At 36.9% G+C, this 14,871-nt stretch overlaps 1 protein-coding gene across 1 annotated transcript; it reads right to left on the bottom strand.

Moving 5' to 3' along the window:
* Window positions 1–13,028: 13,028 nt before the first annotated feature.
* Window positions 13,029–13,412, bottom strand: LOC135197215 (fucolectin-1-like). Its single transcript, XM_064224273.1, has one exon. It carries the CDS (start codon window positions 13,410–13,412, stop codon window positions 13,029–13,031), a length of 384 nt encoding a protein of 127 aa, XP_064080343.1.
* Between the last annotated feature and the right edge of the window lie 1,459 nt (window positions 13,413–14,871).

Raw genomic sequence — 14,871 nt, 5'->3', positions numbered from 1 at the left:
TGAACATCTCAAAAGGAGCATGGGATTCAGATGTGATCGACAAGATTTTCATTCAACCAACGCTTAAGAAGATTAAATGAAGATTATCAGCGGGGGTGACCTAAATTGGCTTACCTGTGGATGGATCTCCGGGTATAAATACCACCTTTTCTGTAAAGTTTTCTCGTTCATCTACTTGAAGAGGGAGACAGCAATCTCTAAAATATAGTATTTTTCTCTCTATATTTTGGTGTTTTTATGGGCTCCTTTTATTAGATGGAATTCTGTTGTAACAGAACATTTTTACCAGTCATATATATATTATTATATATATATATATATATATATATATATATATATAATATATATATATATATGTATATATTTATGTATGTATGTGTGTATGTATGTATGTATATACGTATATATATATATGAGGTTGTAGTCCACAATGGAAAAGAAAAGCTGAAATTCCTTTTAGCCCAACAGTTTCGGCCTCTACTGGCCCTTATCGAGAGCTGTTTATTAACTAGCGCACAAGTTTACAGTACATTCAAAGTAAAATATAAGAAACAGAAAAATGAAAATAAGCGGTTGGTCATTGAAATACAGGAAAGGCAGTTACTGTAAATCCTATTTAAAATGATTTACAACCAGTTCGAAGGTTTCAAAACACAAAAATATTTGTTAAAACAATTCATCTAACAATTAAAATATAATCTTAGCGAAAGGACAACATTGCTTAGTTTGCAACCCCATGGCAAAGGTAGCCGCTCGACAAAGGCGCCTTATACCACAGCAATCAAGCATACCATATATAAATTGAAACAATCCTCTGTTTTAAAAGATTTATAACCAATTCAGTGGTTTCATAACATAAAACAACGCTTCAACGCTGCTGAAACGGAATAATTATGTAGAGAGATGTCTACTTGAAAATGCATGCATTGCCATAAGTGATTGCAACAATTCCAATAATCATTCGAGGGTATTTAAAACATCCTTTTTTTTATTACATATAGTTAAAGAACAGTACAAGCTAAACAAAGACTTCTTTTCACTGTAAACTTTAATGACTCAACACTGGGACACTCCCCCACCGAGTCCAACTGAAGGGCACCTCGACGACTCTGTCCTCTTTGGAGCTCTGAAGGTCTTCGAGCGCATTTTACAGGCCCAAGGAGGAGCTATCATTTAGGAAATCGAAAGGAGAATTGCAATGCAAAGTTGTGTTCAGACCTTACTCATAATCTCATCATTAAGACCGACCCCAGATAATCATATTTGGAGGGCTGTTCACGTCTTTTGAGTCAGTGCAAAGCACACAGGCGACTTCTTCATTTTCTTTAAGGCTGAATAAACACTTTATGTGTGTGTGTGTATGTGTATATATGCGTATGCGTGTGTACTTGTAACAGCCAACATGTCCTCTAACTTCTCGAATTCTTCGCGCTTTTTGGATACATGGAATTCGAGGAGTTAAGAGGGCATGGTGGCTATTACAATTGCATACGTATTTGGTAAAAAGTGACCATTAGATTCTGCACACACATATACACGCACATATATATATAGGGACCGTGGTTGTGGTTGTCTGTGTGTGTATATTTGTTATATATAATCTAATATATATTATATATATATATATAGAATATAAATATAGTATATGATATATATAATATATATATATATATATATATATAATATATATATATATATATATATATATATATATATATATATATATATATATATATATATATATATATATATATATATAAATATATATATAGTATATAGTGTATATAAACACGTGTGTATGTGTGTGGACGTTTGAGCATGTGGACGCTCTCCTTACGAAAATAAAGTCCTATTTCATTAGGGAGATCAGCCTTAGGTCAGTGATTTGTGAAGAGTCTAAATATATTTTAAGATAAATCTCCGACATACTGCTGATAAGACTCTCTCTCTCTCTCTCTCTCTCTCTCTCTCTCTCTCTCTCTCTCTCTCTCTCTCTCTCTCTCTCTCTCTCTCTCTCTCTCTCTCTCTCTCTCGTTTTAACCTTTCGTAATGAACATTCTCTGCATGTTTTTCTTTGGAGCTACTCACATCTCACTTAGCTGAACCTTACGATACCGATCAAGATCATGACAATAACAGTAACATGACCATTTTATTCATCATTGCAATAATTTGCTTGCTAGTTATAGATCTGTATTTGATTGCTTTAGTTTTATTTGTATAAGCTATTATTTATTTTGTATTACCGCTTTGTGCAGTTTTCACATTTTTTGGTTTTCTAAGTTTTTGTTTTCTACTCCGTGGAACTGGTTTCGAAAATAATGATCTTGTTAGTTTGTTACATAAAGGATTATTATGTTCCACATCAGTTATTTATTCATAAAAGATGAATAATGATGATGATGATGATAACAATGATACTGAATGTAACTGTGTTCAATGCTGTGTGGGAAAGTATTTGCTATTAATCCCATAGTTATATTAATTAACAGCATGTGGGGTTTATTCTCATGACACCTATAAAGAACTGGGAATGCCGTCCTGACGCCAGAATTCATTGTAATGAATCTAAATAATCACTGACATAAAAAAAAGGCAAGATGAAGGACACTGTAAATCCGACCAACTGCTTCAACTGTCCCGTATCATGATTATGTTTTTTTTGTTCTTTTCCGGAGTGATTATGCGTAAAAGCAGTCTTTACGAGACACTGCGGGCAATAAAAGAAAATAAAAGTGCATGAAAGGAAGGAAAGAAAGGCAATAAAGAAGGGAAAAACGAAGAACGAGAATGAACTGATTGATGTTTTCAGAAGTGCGCCATATCTAGTATTATTAAGTACGCCTCCCAGACTAAAACGGGAAATGAAGAAATGCAGCAAGAGTAAGGAAGAAATACAATAAAGAAGAGTAATGATTTAGAAAAGAAAGAAAGGGGGTGAAAGAAGAACCGAAAACAAGGATAATAAACAAAATCTAATTAAAAACGAAGTCCCTGAAATTCAGCCAATATAAGATTCAAAATGCCATAAGGGAAAGTCTGTGCGGGTGTGCATGCATGCCTCAGCAACGGGAAGTTGAAGAATACATGCAGTATCGATAGATAGTAAATACAAAATTGATCACATAAACCTTTGAATTAGAAGAAATTGAAGTACAGCCTTAACCAACCTTACAAGTGACAAAGTCAAACATAATCTCTATGCATTTTAGTTTAAAATCCACATTTCCCTCATTAAAATAGCTAAATAGCATCTTGTAAATTCGACACTACATAAACATTAACATTAATATATTCAACTTGCCAGTCTATAGCTTCCCAACTAAAACACCAGCATAAGTCATAAACCTTCAGTGTAGCCTGCACTCAAAACCTAAGGCTTGGTTCCCACAATAGCCTACTGTTCTCACACAGCCTAATAAGGAAAACTTTATCATAAATCTTTGGATATAACATTACAATCAAAGAACCTTCTGCAATAAGCCAAGACAGTATGCGAATATTCAGTTCCTTTTTATATTTAGCAGGATATTGCCTGCGTCACACCAGTTCCTGTACAAGGTACACCTGCATCTCGCCATTTTTAGCCCACTGCTCAACATTAAGTCCCGTGTTCCACATCCAAGCAGAATTCTATGTTATACAATAATTCACCCAAATGGGTCCTTGTTGCCTATCAACAAACCTTACCTGACACCAAGATAAATCTCATTCCAAGTTAGGAATCCTCTAGCAAACCTCCCAACAAAGCAAGCATCTCCAATAGCGCTGAAAAGAGCTTAGTCCACAAACTGACAGGTCAGTAGCTCTTGCCAGCGGAAATGTAGTGCCTGGCAACAGGTGAATAGAATCAGAGATTAAACACAATCACTAGTGTTTGTTCATAGATGGAAATATACACATGAATTGATACACAGTACAGGACTGAAGTTAAGGTAAATATTGCTGAAAAGGTGACATTGCATGCTGTGTTTCTTGTGTTCACGTGTTGGCACGCGGAGTTGTTGATGTGAGATTAACTGGCCAGTGCGATGGTGTGTATACATGAATGTGCTGCTAACTCACTACTGTACTATACTTCAGAAACTCCCCCTCCCTCTTTCTTCCCCCTACCCGTAGCCTTCCTGTCATTCACAGTTTTCCCGGGCAGCGTCGGATAGGCTATAAACCATCCTCGATCAAAGCCCTATCCATTAGTTTTAGTTTAGTTAAATCCGTCAAGCTGTTTAGCCGTGATTGAATAACAGACAGACAGACGGACATAATACCTATTATTATTATTATTATTATTATTATTATTATTATTATTATTATTATTATTATTATATTATTGTTATTATTATTATTATTATTATTATTATTATTATTATTATTATTATTATTATTATTATTACGGTTGAATATCTGATCATAGAACGGTCTATGTTATTTGAATGTAGCTTTTTATAAAAATTCTAGTATTAAATAATTGCTAATACATTGAGGAAGAATATTATACAAGCATATAGATATATAATATTTTCAACTATAGCTCGATCTGTAAATAATGAATAAAATATTATTTAAAGAGATTTGGCTCAAGCCTTTGCCATATCTCTGGAAAACAAAGCCCTGTCAGTTTCGGTGGGAACACGAAGTTAGTTATCCTGTATTATACTAATCTCTTTGACCGTTTGTTATGCTCTCTCTCTCTCTCTCTCTCTCTCTCTCTCTCTCTCTCAAAGTTAAAGTTCATTTTTCGTAAAATTCTGTAAATAATACTTTGAAATTAAGCAGAAAATATATCTTGAAAATAGAAAAAGCTCTTTAATAAGGAAATTGAACAAATGATAAACATTAGAAGGAGAAATAAGAAGCTTCCAGTGTTATGTATGGCAATCAGTGACGTAGTTCAAACATACTGTAAGTGCCATAGTTATACTCTGTACCTTTTTTTAATCTTTTCAGTAAATCATATGATTTGCCGATGTATCAGTCAACCCTATATTAAGATGATAATAATTTTGTTTGGTTACATTATTTCTCCTTACTGGTTATCAGTGTAAACATTAATATTAATTTACACGTCTTGTAAATGAATAAAAATGGAAGTTCGGCAAGATAAAAATTTATGAGAGAGAGAGAGAGAGAGAGAGAGAGAGAGAGAGAGAGAGAGAGAGAGAGAGTGCCGGGCAAAGGTATTTTTTTAATACCTTAGATCCTGTTTCTTATTTTATTTTTTTTTTTAATGAAGCTGATTTTTCTTAACAAAATCATTTATGATGCATGGATCATGCTTGAAAATACTTTAGAGCAGGGTTTCTTAACGTCGGCCATATAGCCCCACTTGGGGCCAGGAGATATTTTCAGGAGCCACAGGATAAAATTAAAAGAGTGCTTGGTTCCGGTTTGGGAGCTGCACAAAAAGGAACTTTATCGACCAGGTTAGTAAAACTGAATTGTTACTGCGTGAATTTTATTTGCACCTGGAACAGAAAACTTGCAGGGATCTTTTCAAGCAAGGTACCCATGTAACCAAAGGCAAATTACAACACAAAATATTGGCGGAGTGAAATTTACCTAACACGACAAAATAGGAGCTTCCCCAGCAACATCTTACAGTACGACAGCTTGTTAAAAACAAAAAAACTGAGGACAACTACCCAAGATTCACCTACCTGTAAAATTCAGTTTAGCTATTTTTCTACTGTGTACTGCCTAAGGCTTCAAATTGCCCTGATCTCGAAGAAACGGATCTCGCACCGACGACGCCAGACATTCTCAAGTGAGCATATCTGTCCTTGTTGTCATGTCTGATATAAATAAGTCCTAAAAATACAATAAAATAGCATTGAAAATGGTTCCTTATTAAGAACTCCCTGTCAACCTATCAAATATCTCTCACAAAGTGTGTGAGAGCATTTTCTAGTCCCATTCTATACAACATATGTTCCACGACCTCTTCTGAAGCCTCTGGTTTCAGTGCACCAGTTCAGTTTCATTGATGACGAGAAGCTTTGTTGCATCTGTTAGGCCTCAATGATCTGCACCTCGCACATGGAAAAAGCGACATTTGTGTCAAGTGACTGGAAGGAGAGGTACCTTCCTTCAATGGGTTTCGGAGGCTTAAAAGTGAGGACGGTGCCGGCAGGAGGTGTCTTTCCTGTGTGGTTTCCAAATATTGGGTTCTGGCTGATCGTAGGCGAATTCCCAAATCGTATCTCGACGTTGTTGAAGTCGTAGTTGTCGTCTCTCGGTTTCACGATGAGGGCTGAGACGAAAAACGCCTTCTGAAGATCGGCTTTCCACCAGGGTTCAAGCATCGCTTTTGTGATGCTACAGGAATCGTATAAATAGCAGTAATATCCGTTGGTGGCCTGAGGTTCAGCGAGATTCACGGAAAAGGACGACGCCATCGTAACCACTGCTCGAGGTGCCAGGTTCTTAGAATTAAACCACGACGTGTAACATGAGGTAAAGCCGAAGGAATCCAGGACAGTGCCATTGTATTCACCGGTCACAAATGTCTTGAAGAGGGTGCACTCATCGCCTGCGGTGAGATATAAGCGAAAACTAAGGTTAGTTTTGGAACATGTTGCTGCTGATATACTGGAATAATGAAAGCAACCATTAAATCATTTTTGGAACACCTGCGTCTTTTTAACAAAGTTGGTCTCAATGATCATTGCAAAGAATGTGTGTTCATTGTTCACATCATAGTTCTCGGTTCAAACTGCCATATTCCATCTTTGCTAAAAATACGGGAGACGGGGTGTCATGAAGGCTACACTTTACCTTTTTATCGTTTCCATTTAAAGCGCGAGGAATTGAACTAAAGTAAGCATTGAAAAAATATTCAGCAGATAACGGTGAAGAAATCCAAAGACACAATATATGAAAACATGGAAAGCAGTTAAGAAAAAAAAAGAAAGAAAGAAGCTAAGTAATGCAAATTCTGAATATGAGATTCTAGTCTAGAAGTCAACGCACACATCAATTCGCACTGGAAGACCAGTTTTTATCACACTTATCAGAAAGACCAGTTTTTATCACATTTATCAGAAAGACCAGTTTTTATCACACTACACAGAAAGACCAGTTTTTATCACAGTTAACAGGCAGACTTCTAAGTAATGACCAGACCCAAAGTGTCATATTTGCTTTAATTATTATAACAGCGTGCAGTTATCATATTACCAACTGTTATTAAGATTAAACTGGCCACAGATTTTTATGAAACAAACCAATAAGTCCGTTGAGGAGCTAAGGAAGTTTATTAAGGAGAAGAAAATAACCTGCCTTTAATGCAAAACAGACGGCAATTAGGGTTCTGTAGGCAGACACTGGCGCATCCGATTCTCTTGCTGATAGCTGAATGCAGAGGGATGGTTCGTAGGAGACAGTTATTCATGTCAGATGGGAAGCTGCTGACGACCTGTAAAGTCAATTTTCATTGTAGTGACAGCCTTATTAATTCTTGGTGCTAATGAAATCAATAATGATGAGAACGATATCATCATGAAAATGCAAGCATTCATTATAATGCAATGAAGTATATTCTTTTGTAGAAGATTATAATCACAAGTGTGACCCCATGTCAGTCTGATTGGTAGGTGGATAAGCAGACAGGTAGTAAATGAATTCATATCTCACCTTTAGATAGGTTCCACCAATCGATGCTTCAGCACCGAAATGCCTTGGAGAAAGCAGGAGGAAGTGGATAATGAACTTGATGAGCATTGTCTTGTGCTTTCTGCAAGCGAATGAGTCCGTTAGCTAGATATTGAAGCCTGTGTGTGGATAATATTTGCTTACCTCTCATCCACAGTGATAGAATGCTTTCCGCATCAGTATCATGATTTCAATCCGTCTTAAAGCTAGGATAGTATGCTGTGGCCCTCGTTTATATATATATATATATATATATATATATATATATATATATATATATATATATATATATTTATATATATATATATGTATATATATAGTGTGTGTGTGTTGTGTGTGTGCGTGTGTGTTTGATTTTAAATGACGAAGAAATAAAAAACGTGATTATGCGAACAAAGTTACAGCCCCGAAGGAAAATTGAAACACTGGAGATGCTAAGTACTTTCGTCTTATTAACCAAGACATGGTCACAGCAACTATATGTATATATGTTGGGTACAAGTCGTAAGGGAATACAAAAAGGTCGGGAGGTCACAGAACGGTCAACAGATTAAAATCGAAATCTACTTAATGGTAATCCTCTTTATTTTATCAACTTTCTCCAAATATATACAAATAAGGGCCATAGCATGCTATGCTAGCTTTAAGATCGATTTAAATCATGATACTGATGCGAAAAGCGTATGATCACTTTGGATTAGGGGTGAGCAAATATGTGTGTATATATATTATATATATATATATATATATATATATATATATATATATATATATATATATATATATATATATATATAAATGATAGAGATATAGAGATACAGATACAGATAGTATAAATTGGTAGGCTTTTCCTAAATGGAACTTATGTCTTACCCTGAGTACAAACATTCTAATTTAGATGAGTTCTTTCTTGCATGACTATACTCGGTGTAACTTTGGACTCACTTTGAACTCACATCTAACTTTTCAGAAACATTTAATGAAAGTTTCAGCAAATGCTGCTCGAAAGTTAGGCATTGTTTGTAAAGATCTCATACAGTGATAAAATCAATGTAGTTCTCCGATGTAGAAATTCTGCTTCTGTCAGAGATTCATCTCTTTTTAGATAGAATGGTTCGTGGTGGTAGGTTTCTGTTTCCTAATAGTATCAGTTATGACTTGGGACATCGACGGATCGTCTCTTGTTCGGCACTTTTTCATAAGTTGTATTTCAACAGAGATCTTTCACATTCACAATTGATCCGTGATCCTCTTTACCTACCGAGAGCAACACGATTCGCTGACCAGGAGTACCAATATGCAGTCATCGCTGACCAGGAGTACCAATATGCAGTCTTCGCTGACCAGGAGTACCAATATGCAGTCTTCGCTGACCAGGAGTACCAATATACAGTCAATGTTTAGCCTCGCTGTCGAACTTCTCAGTTCCAGAGGTCCTTTATTCCTCACACCATCGGAAGGTGGAAGGAAGGCCCTTCCAGGGGATGTCTTCCAGTTGGAACTCCAGAAGTTCAAGCGAGGATGCAATGTGTTACTCCCCTAATACTCTTCTCCTTCCATTTCAATGCATTTCGATCTATTTATTAATTTATTGTTTTATTTTTTTTCCATTTTTTAATGAGTGGGATCTCTTATTTATGTATTTCCCTTTTTCCAGTCTTACATTCTCCTAATGAAGACCATATTCTTTGGAAGCTTGAATCTCAAGTCAATGGTCCCTGTGGGCTTGTTCCATATGAAGAGGTTTCATCTTCTTCTTCTGATAATGATAACAGTAATAATAATAATGGTAATACAAAGCAAATCTTGGTTGGAGCTCTACATCAACGTGAGAAGGATTATTGTACTACACGGCGTGACTTCCTTTTGCTGGTTCTTGATTCTAGTTAGTTTGAAAGGTCACGTGAGCTTGTGTGCTAATATCTTCTGGCTTACTTTAATGGTTAACCATTAAGGTACAGGCTAGACTTGATGTTAATTCAATTTCGTTGCTCTGTGCGGCTAACATGTTGCTGCCTGGCTTACATTATTTCATTTTTCTTGCATTTTCAATATTTTTTCTAGGCAAGTTGACGGCAAGCGCAGCACACAGGTTTACCAGTGTGTGGAACAGACCCACCGTTCAATAGAATGTTTTTGAAATCTGCCTTTACTAAAATCTTCGTTTTTACCGCGTATATATTTCTGGTCAAAGCTTCATTCCAAGATGCTTAAAGTTATTTGACTTGGTATGTATTCTTGAAAATGTTTGACATATAAGCTAACCTTTATAAATGTTTGATGTGTCTTAGCCTTAAAATTATTTGAATCGTGACTTAACCTTAGACGAGTTTGATTCATAACTTATCCTTTGCAGTGTTCGGCTTATGACCGACCTATCCTCAGAAATATTTTAAATTCAAATGATATATCTTTACGATCCGATGACAGTTGTTTCAAATAAAGAATTTTGAAGCAAGTAACTAGGCACTTAAAAGGCCACCAGAGCACTTTTTACGTTAGGCATCACGGCTTTTCCCTTTGAACATGATGCAGTTGAATGTTTTCAGACAGAGGCAATAAAAATGACAGGCAATTCATCCCTTTAGAATTGCTTGTACGCTATCAGTAGTGCCTAATGCTTTCTGACAGAGATGCTCTTGCCTTAGAAATATTTAACTCATGAATTTGCATATCGTTCATCCAGTTCGATGTGCTGCTATTTGCTGAATACTTATCAAACAATCAATCCTGCTTTCTTCACTCGTTTTCCGAGAAGTTGAACCCCGGCTTTTTCATCGTTACTTGCCATCTTTATTTTTATTTATTTATTTTTTTTTTCATGTTGGTCCTAGATAAGGTTGGTTGTCCGTCCCGTCTCTATCCGAATATTTAGACAAGAATATCGACTTGAATTCTTACCTGGAGGACAGCATAACTGTTCAACACTGGGACGCTCCCACTGCGAACTCCTCGAGTGTACCTCGACAACTGTCCTATCCAGGACGATAATCCTGTATTTAACTGTGTTCATTACTGTCTAGGAAGGCTTTAAATATTAATCCCATAATTATGATCTACGAACACCGCTTCTAGTTCATTCCGTGACACTTCTAAAGAATGAGGAATGCTGACCTGACGTCAAAATAATGAGTTCCAATAAAACAAAAAAGACCTGAATGTTTCTGGATTATTATTTATTTTTAATATTTCCTGAGCGTTTAATAACGGTGGCAGGAAGAACGTCTTTATGAGAGGATGAGGTAAAATTATTTTGATATACTAGCATGATGTGATAGCTTTTAGTTCTGAGTGAAACAAATATCCACGCTAGGAATAAGATGAGCAAACCATATCTGAAAACTGGAAAGACAACTTGTAAATTTTAGGTTTGATCGCCTGTGAAATTCTCTCTCCTCCTCCCTCCCCATTCCTCCTATCTCCCATAATCGTCTTCTTCACGTTAATACCTGTCTCTCCTCTCTTTCTGAACTTGGATGTCTTAGGGGAAAGTTGTTGTCTTCTTTTGTTCATTTTATGACTAGGCATTATACTTTACTTAATGCCTGAAAAAAATTAAATTCAAATAATACATCTTTACGATCCGATGACAGTTGTTTCAAATAAAGAATTTTGAAGCAAGTAACTAGCCAGTTAAAAAGCCATCAGAGCATATTTTACGTTAGGTCTCAATCTTTTCCCCGTGAACATGATACTTCAGTTGAATGTTTCCAGACAGAAGCAATAAAAATGACAGGTAATTCATCTCTAGAACTGCTTGGACGTTATCATAAGCGCCTAATGCTTTCTGACAGAAGCAATAAAAATGACAGGTAATTCATCTCTAGAACTGCTTACACGTTATCATAAGCGCCTAATGCTTTCTGACAGAGACAAATAACACGATGGGCACCACTAGGCAAATTCGATATCCAGGAACATGTGGCATCTCTCCTTTAAGTAAGCACTATTTTTGCCCGAGCTGGAAGCAAAAGTATTCTGTTTTACAGGCGATCGCAAAATAAGAATATTATTTTTGCATCCATCATAAGATCTTAATTAATGTAGCCAAAATGGAAAATAACATTGATTTAATTCCAGGTCTACGTACCCTTGGCCCCTTTCGGTTCAAGTTATCTGAAGGAGATTCAAAAGAGAGAACTAAGATTACCAATAATCCTATTATTGTTCTTAGCCCCTCCTCGGCTAATCTGTTACTTTACCCATTCCAAGACAACTGTCTGTCTGATCACTACCGCAAAATGGTGTGACCTTTGTATGCCTTCATTCTGGATCGTTTTCTGTGAGGCCAGTTTTTCTTTAAAAATTTTTTTCTAGTGTATGCAGGATGCTTGGAAATTCTTTAGAGCACCATTGTTCAGCGTGGGCTATATGGGCACAGGGGGTGCTATGAGAAATTTCCAGGAGCTACAGGAGAAATTTGTCAGGGAAAATAATTAGGTTGGTACCCAACAAACGTTGCGGGGAACCAGTCACGCTGGTGGGAGGCCCAGAAACTTGACTAGAAATTTAGTTGAAATATACATAATCGGGTGGGGATTAACAATCTCCACAGGAATCCAGTAATTCTAGCCGAAATCCAAAAACTTCCTAGAAATCAACAAACTCAGTTGGAAAACCAGCAATTACTGAAAAAACTAACTTGGCAGCAAAACGTCATTTAAGAAAAAAAGTTGGCAGAAAACTAGACCGTAACTTCGAAAACAAACAACTGAGGTTATTACTATTAAAAGAAAAAGCAGTACTTATCTTTCAGTGAAAGAATTGTCGGTCTGACTACATCCAAGAGAGAAGTCAGCAAACTCAGAGAAAACGTTTCTATTCTTCAAAGAACATTCGAACTTCGAATACCTAAATCTGTTGCATACACGCAACCATTCTGTTTCTCATATTAGAAATCTTAGATATGTTTACAAAAATATTAGAATAATCAAGGAAATAAATTCTAAAAGGGGAAAAAAGGCTTTTACCAGATTCAATGATTCCTTTATATACTCCACATGACAGATGCTTTAGCTATTCTAACTCAGCACTGACACACCCTTATTTGTTAACAGCAGTTACAATAGAACAATCATTTATCTTCTCATAAACATTTTTTTTATTTTCTCAGTGGCAAATTACTCAGAAAATTTGAACATCATTAAAGTGACAGCTTGCTTACAAATGAAAAGTATTCTTACATTCATAACTTTGTTGAATAAAAATAAAATCAGGAAATATAGTGCAATGAAACTGGAAACGGTCCATGTTAATTATCCCATACAGTGTATGAAAGCATTGTTTCTAGCGTCATTCCATTCAACATAGGTTTTATGACCTCTTGTTTCAGTGCAACTGTTCACTTTGTTTGATGGCCCATATATTGTCTTGCATCTTCAGGCCTCAATGATCTGCAACTCGCATATAAAAATACCAGCATATTCAAGTGCTTGGAAAGAGAGGTATCGTCCCTCCATGGGGTTTGGAGGCCTAAAAGTGAGGAAGGTGCCGGCAGGAGGTGTGGATCCTGGGTGTGTGCCAAATACTGGGTTCTGGCTGATGGTGGGCGAATTTCCAAATCGTATCTCTACTTGACTGAAGCTGCTGCCGTCATCTCTCGCTTTCACAATGAGGGCTGAGACGACATATGCCTTCTGGAGGTCAGCTTGCCACCAGGGGTTAGTCATCGACTTGCTGGTGCTGCAGGCGTCATATGAATAGCAGTAAAACCCATCGGTGGCCTTGTCTTCAGCGTGATTCGGGGATAAAGGCAACGGCATCGTAGCCACTGCTCTAGGCGCCAGGTTCTTAGAATAGAACCATGACGTATAACACGACGTGATGACATAGTACTGACTAGTGCCAACGTAGTCAGCAGTCACCCAGGTGCTGAAGAGGAAGCAACCAATGCCTGTGATTAGTTAAAAGTGAAGACATAAGTTTAGTTGTGGAGAACATTATAGGCTCCACTTGAAACATGATTCTTATTAATACTGGAAAAATGAAAGCATTGAATTACATTTGGAACACCAACACTTTCGTACAAAAGATTGTCTCACTTGGCTTTGCAAAGAAGTGTTTGTTCTCCGTTCATCTCATTGTTTTCGGTTCAGACGTTCTTGTAGAAGTACGTTATCTTGTTATTAATAGTGTATAGGGCGATAAAGCTTGCAAAGAAGATTTTAACAGTTCATCATTTTGACGCTAACTGGGGGAAATCAAATGGCATACTGTATTTCATATTCAGACAATCTTCAAAAAAACAACTAAAATAACAAAGCAACGAAACAAAAAACAAAGACGAGAAAAATACCCAATGAATAATGATACATTAATCCAAAAGCAAAACCATGCAAAAACAAAAGGCAGTTGAAGAAATAAATGATGCAGCAGCTGTACGAAGTTCATTTATCACCCGAGGTTTTGGTAGTCCACGTTACAATTTACTAAGGGTGAATGGCACCTGGGGTTATTGTTATTTAGATTAAGCCAGCAACATGCCGACACGGGCTTTTGCTAGAGCAGTCTGTAATAGATAATGTTATATGGGAAAAAGCAAAAAAGGATAGTTGCAAAGGAAAGGAAGAAAAAGATGGGCAGGATTACAAATCCTTTTAAACCTTGCGGTACCCATGAGTAGAAGGAAAAGTTAGACAGCTGAAAGGTTCAGTTGTAGAGAATCTGGAAGGAAATGACAGAATTGCAGATCAAGTGAAAGGATGAAAATCTAAGGATGATGGTCCAAAGATTTCGCTTGCCCGGGAAAAATAAAACACTTGGGTGTGCGAATCGAAAGAGCAACCGTTATTCAAAACGAATAGCAGCTGGTTTAAGGCATGAAATTTGGATGAGGTGTGTTGGTTGGATGCATTCCGGCACTGTTTCCTTGCTGACGGGCTTCCCTGTTAGTTTCTCAAAAAGAGCAATGATATCTTAAGTTGTAACAGTTAGTAGTATACATCTGTTACTGCCTGTTGTGGCTCTCTCTTTGCCAGCGCTGACTGAAACGCTGCAGGAGGGGGAAGGCGTGACGAATGTGTAAAGGAAGGGAGAAGGTCAGGTTTTGAATGTGGCAAGGGGTCTGGATTTGATGGAAGGAACGTGTGGGCATGGTTTCTCACGGCTTTGGGGTATAGCCCACCATTTTCATTGGTGTCTGACGCTGCTTCCATGGTCTGGACAGTGGGATCTGCTGTGGTGTTGCTGGAGGAGAGGGCCGAAGTTCCAACTTCCATGATT

The sequence above is a fragment of the Macrobrachium nipponense genome, chromosome 23 (genome assembly GCF_015104395.2).
Source record: "Macrobrachium nipponense isolate FS-2020 chromosome 23, ASM1510439v2, whole genome shotgun sequence".
Taxonomy (NCBI): domain Eukaryota; kingdom Metazoa; phylum Arthropoda; class Malacostraca; order Decapoda; family Palaemonidae; genus Macrobrachium; species Macrobrachium nipponense.
Note: the sequence above shows the minus strand (reverse complement) of the source record. Positions and strands in the feature narration are given on the sequence as shown.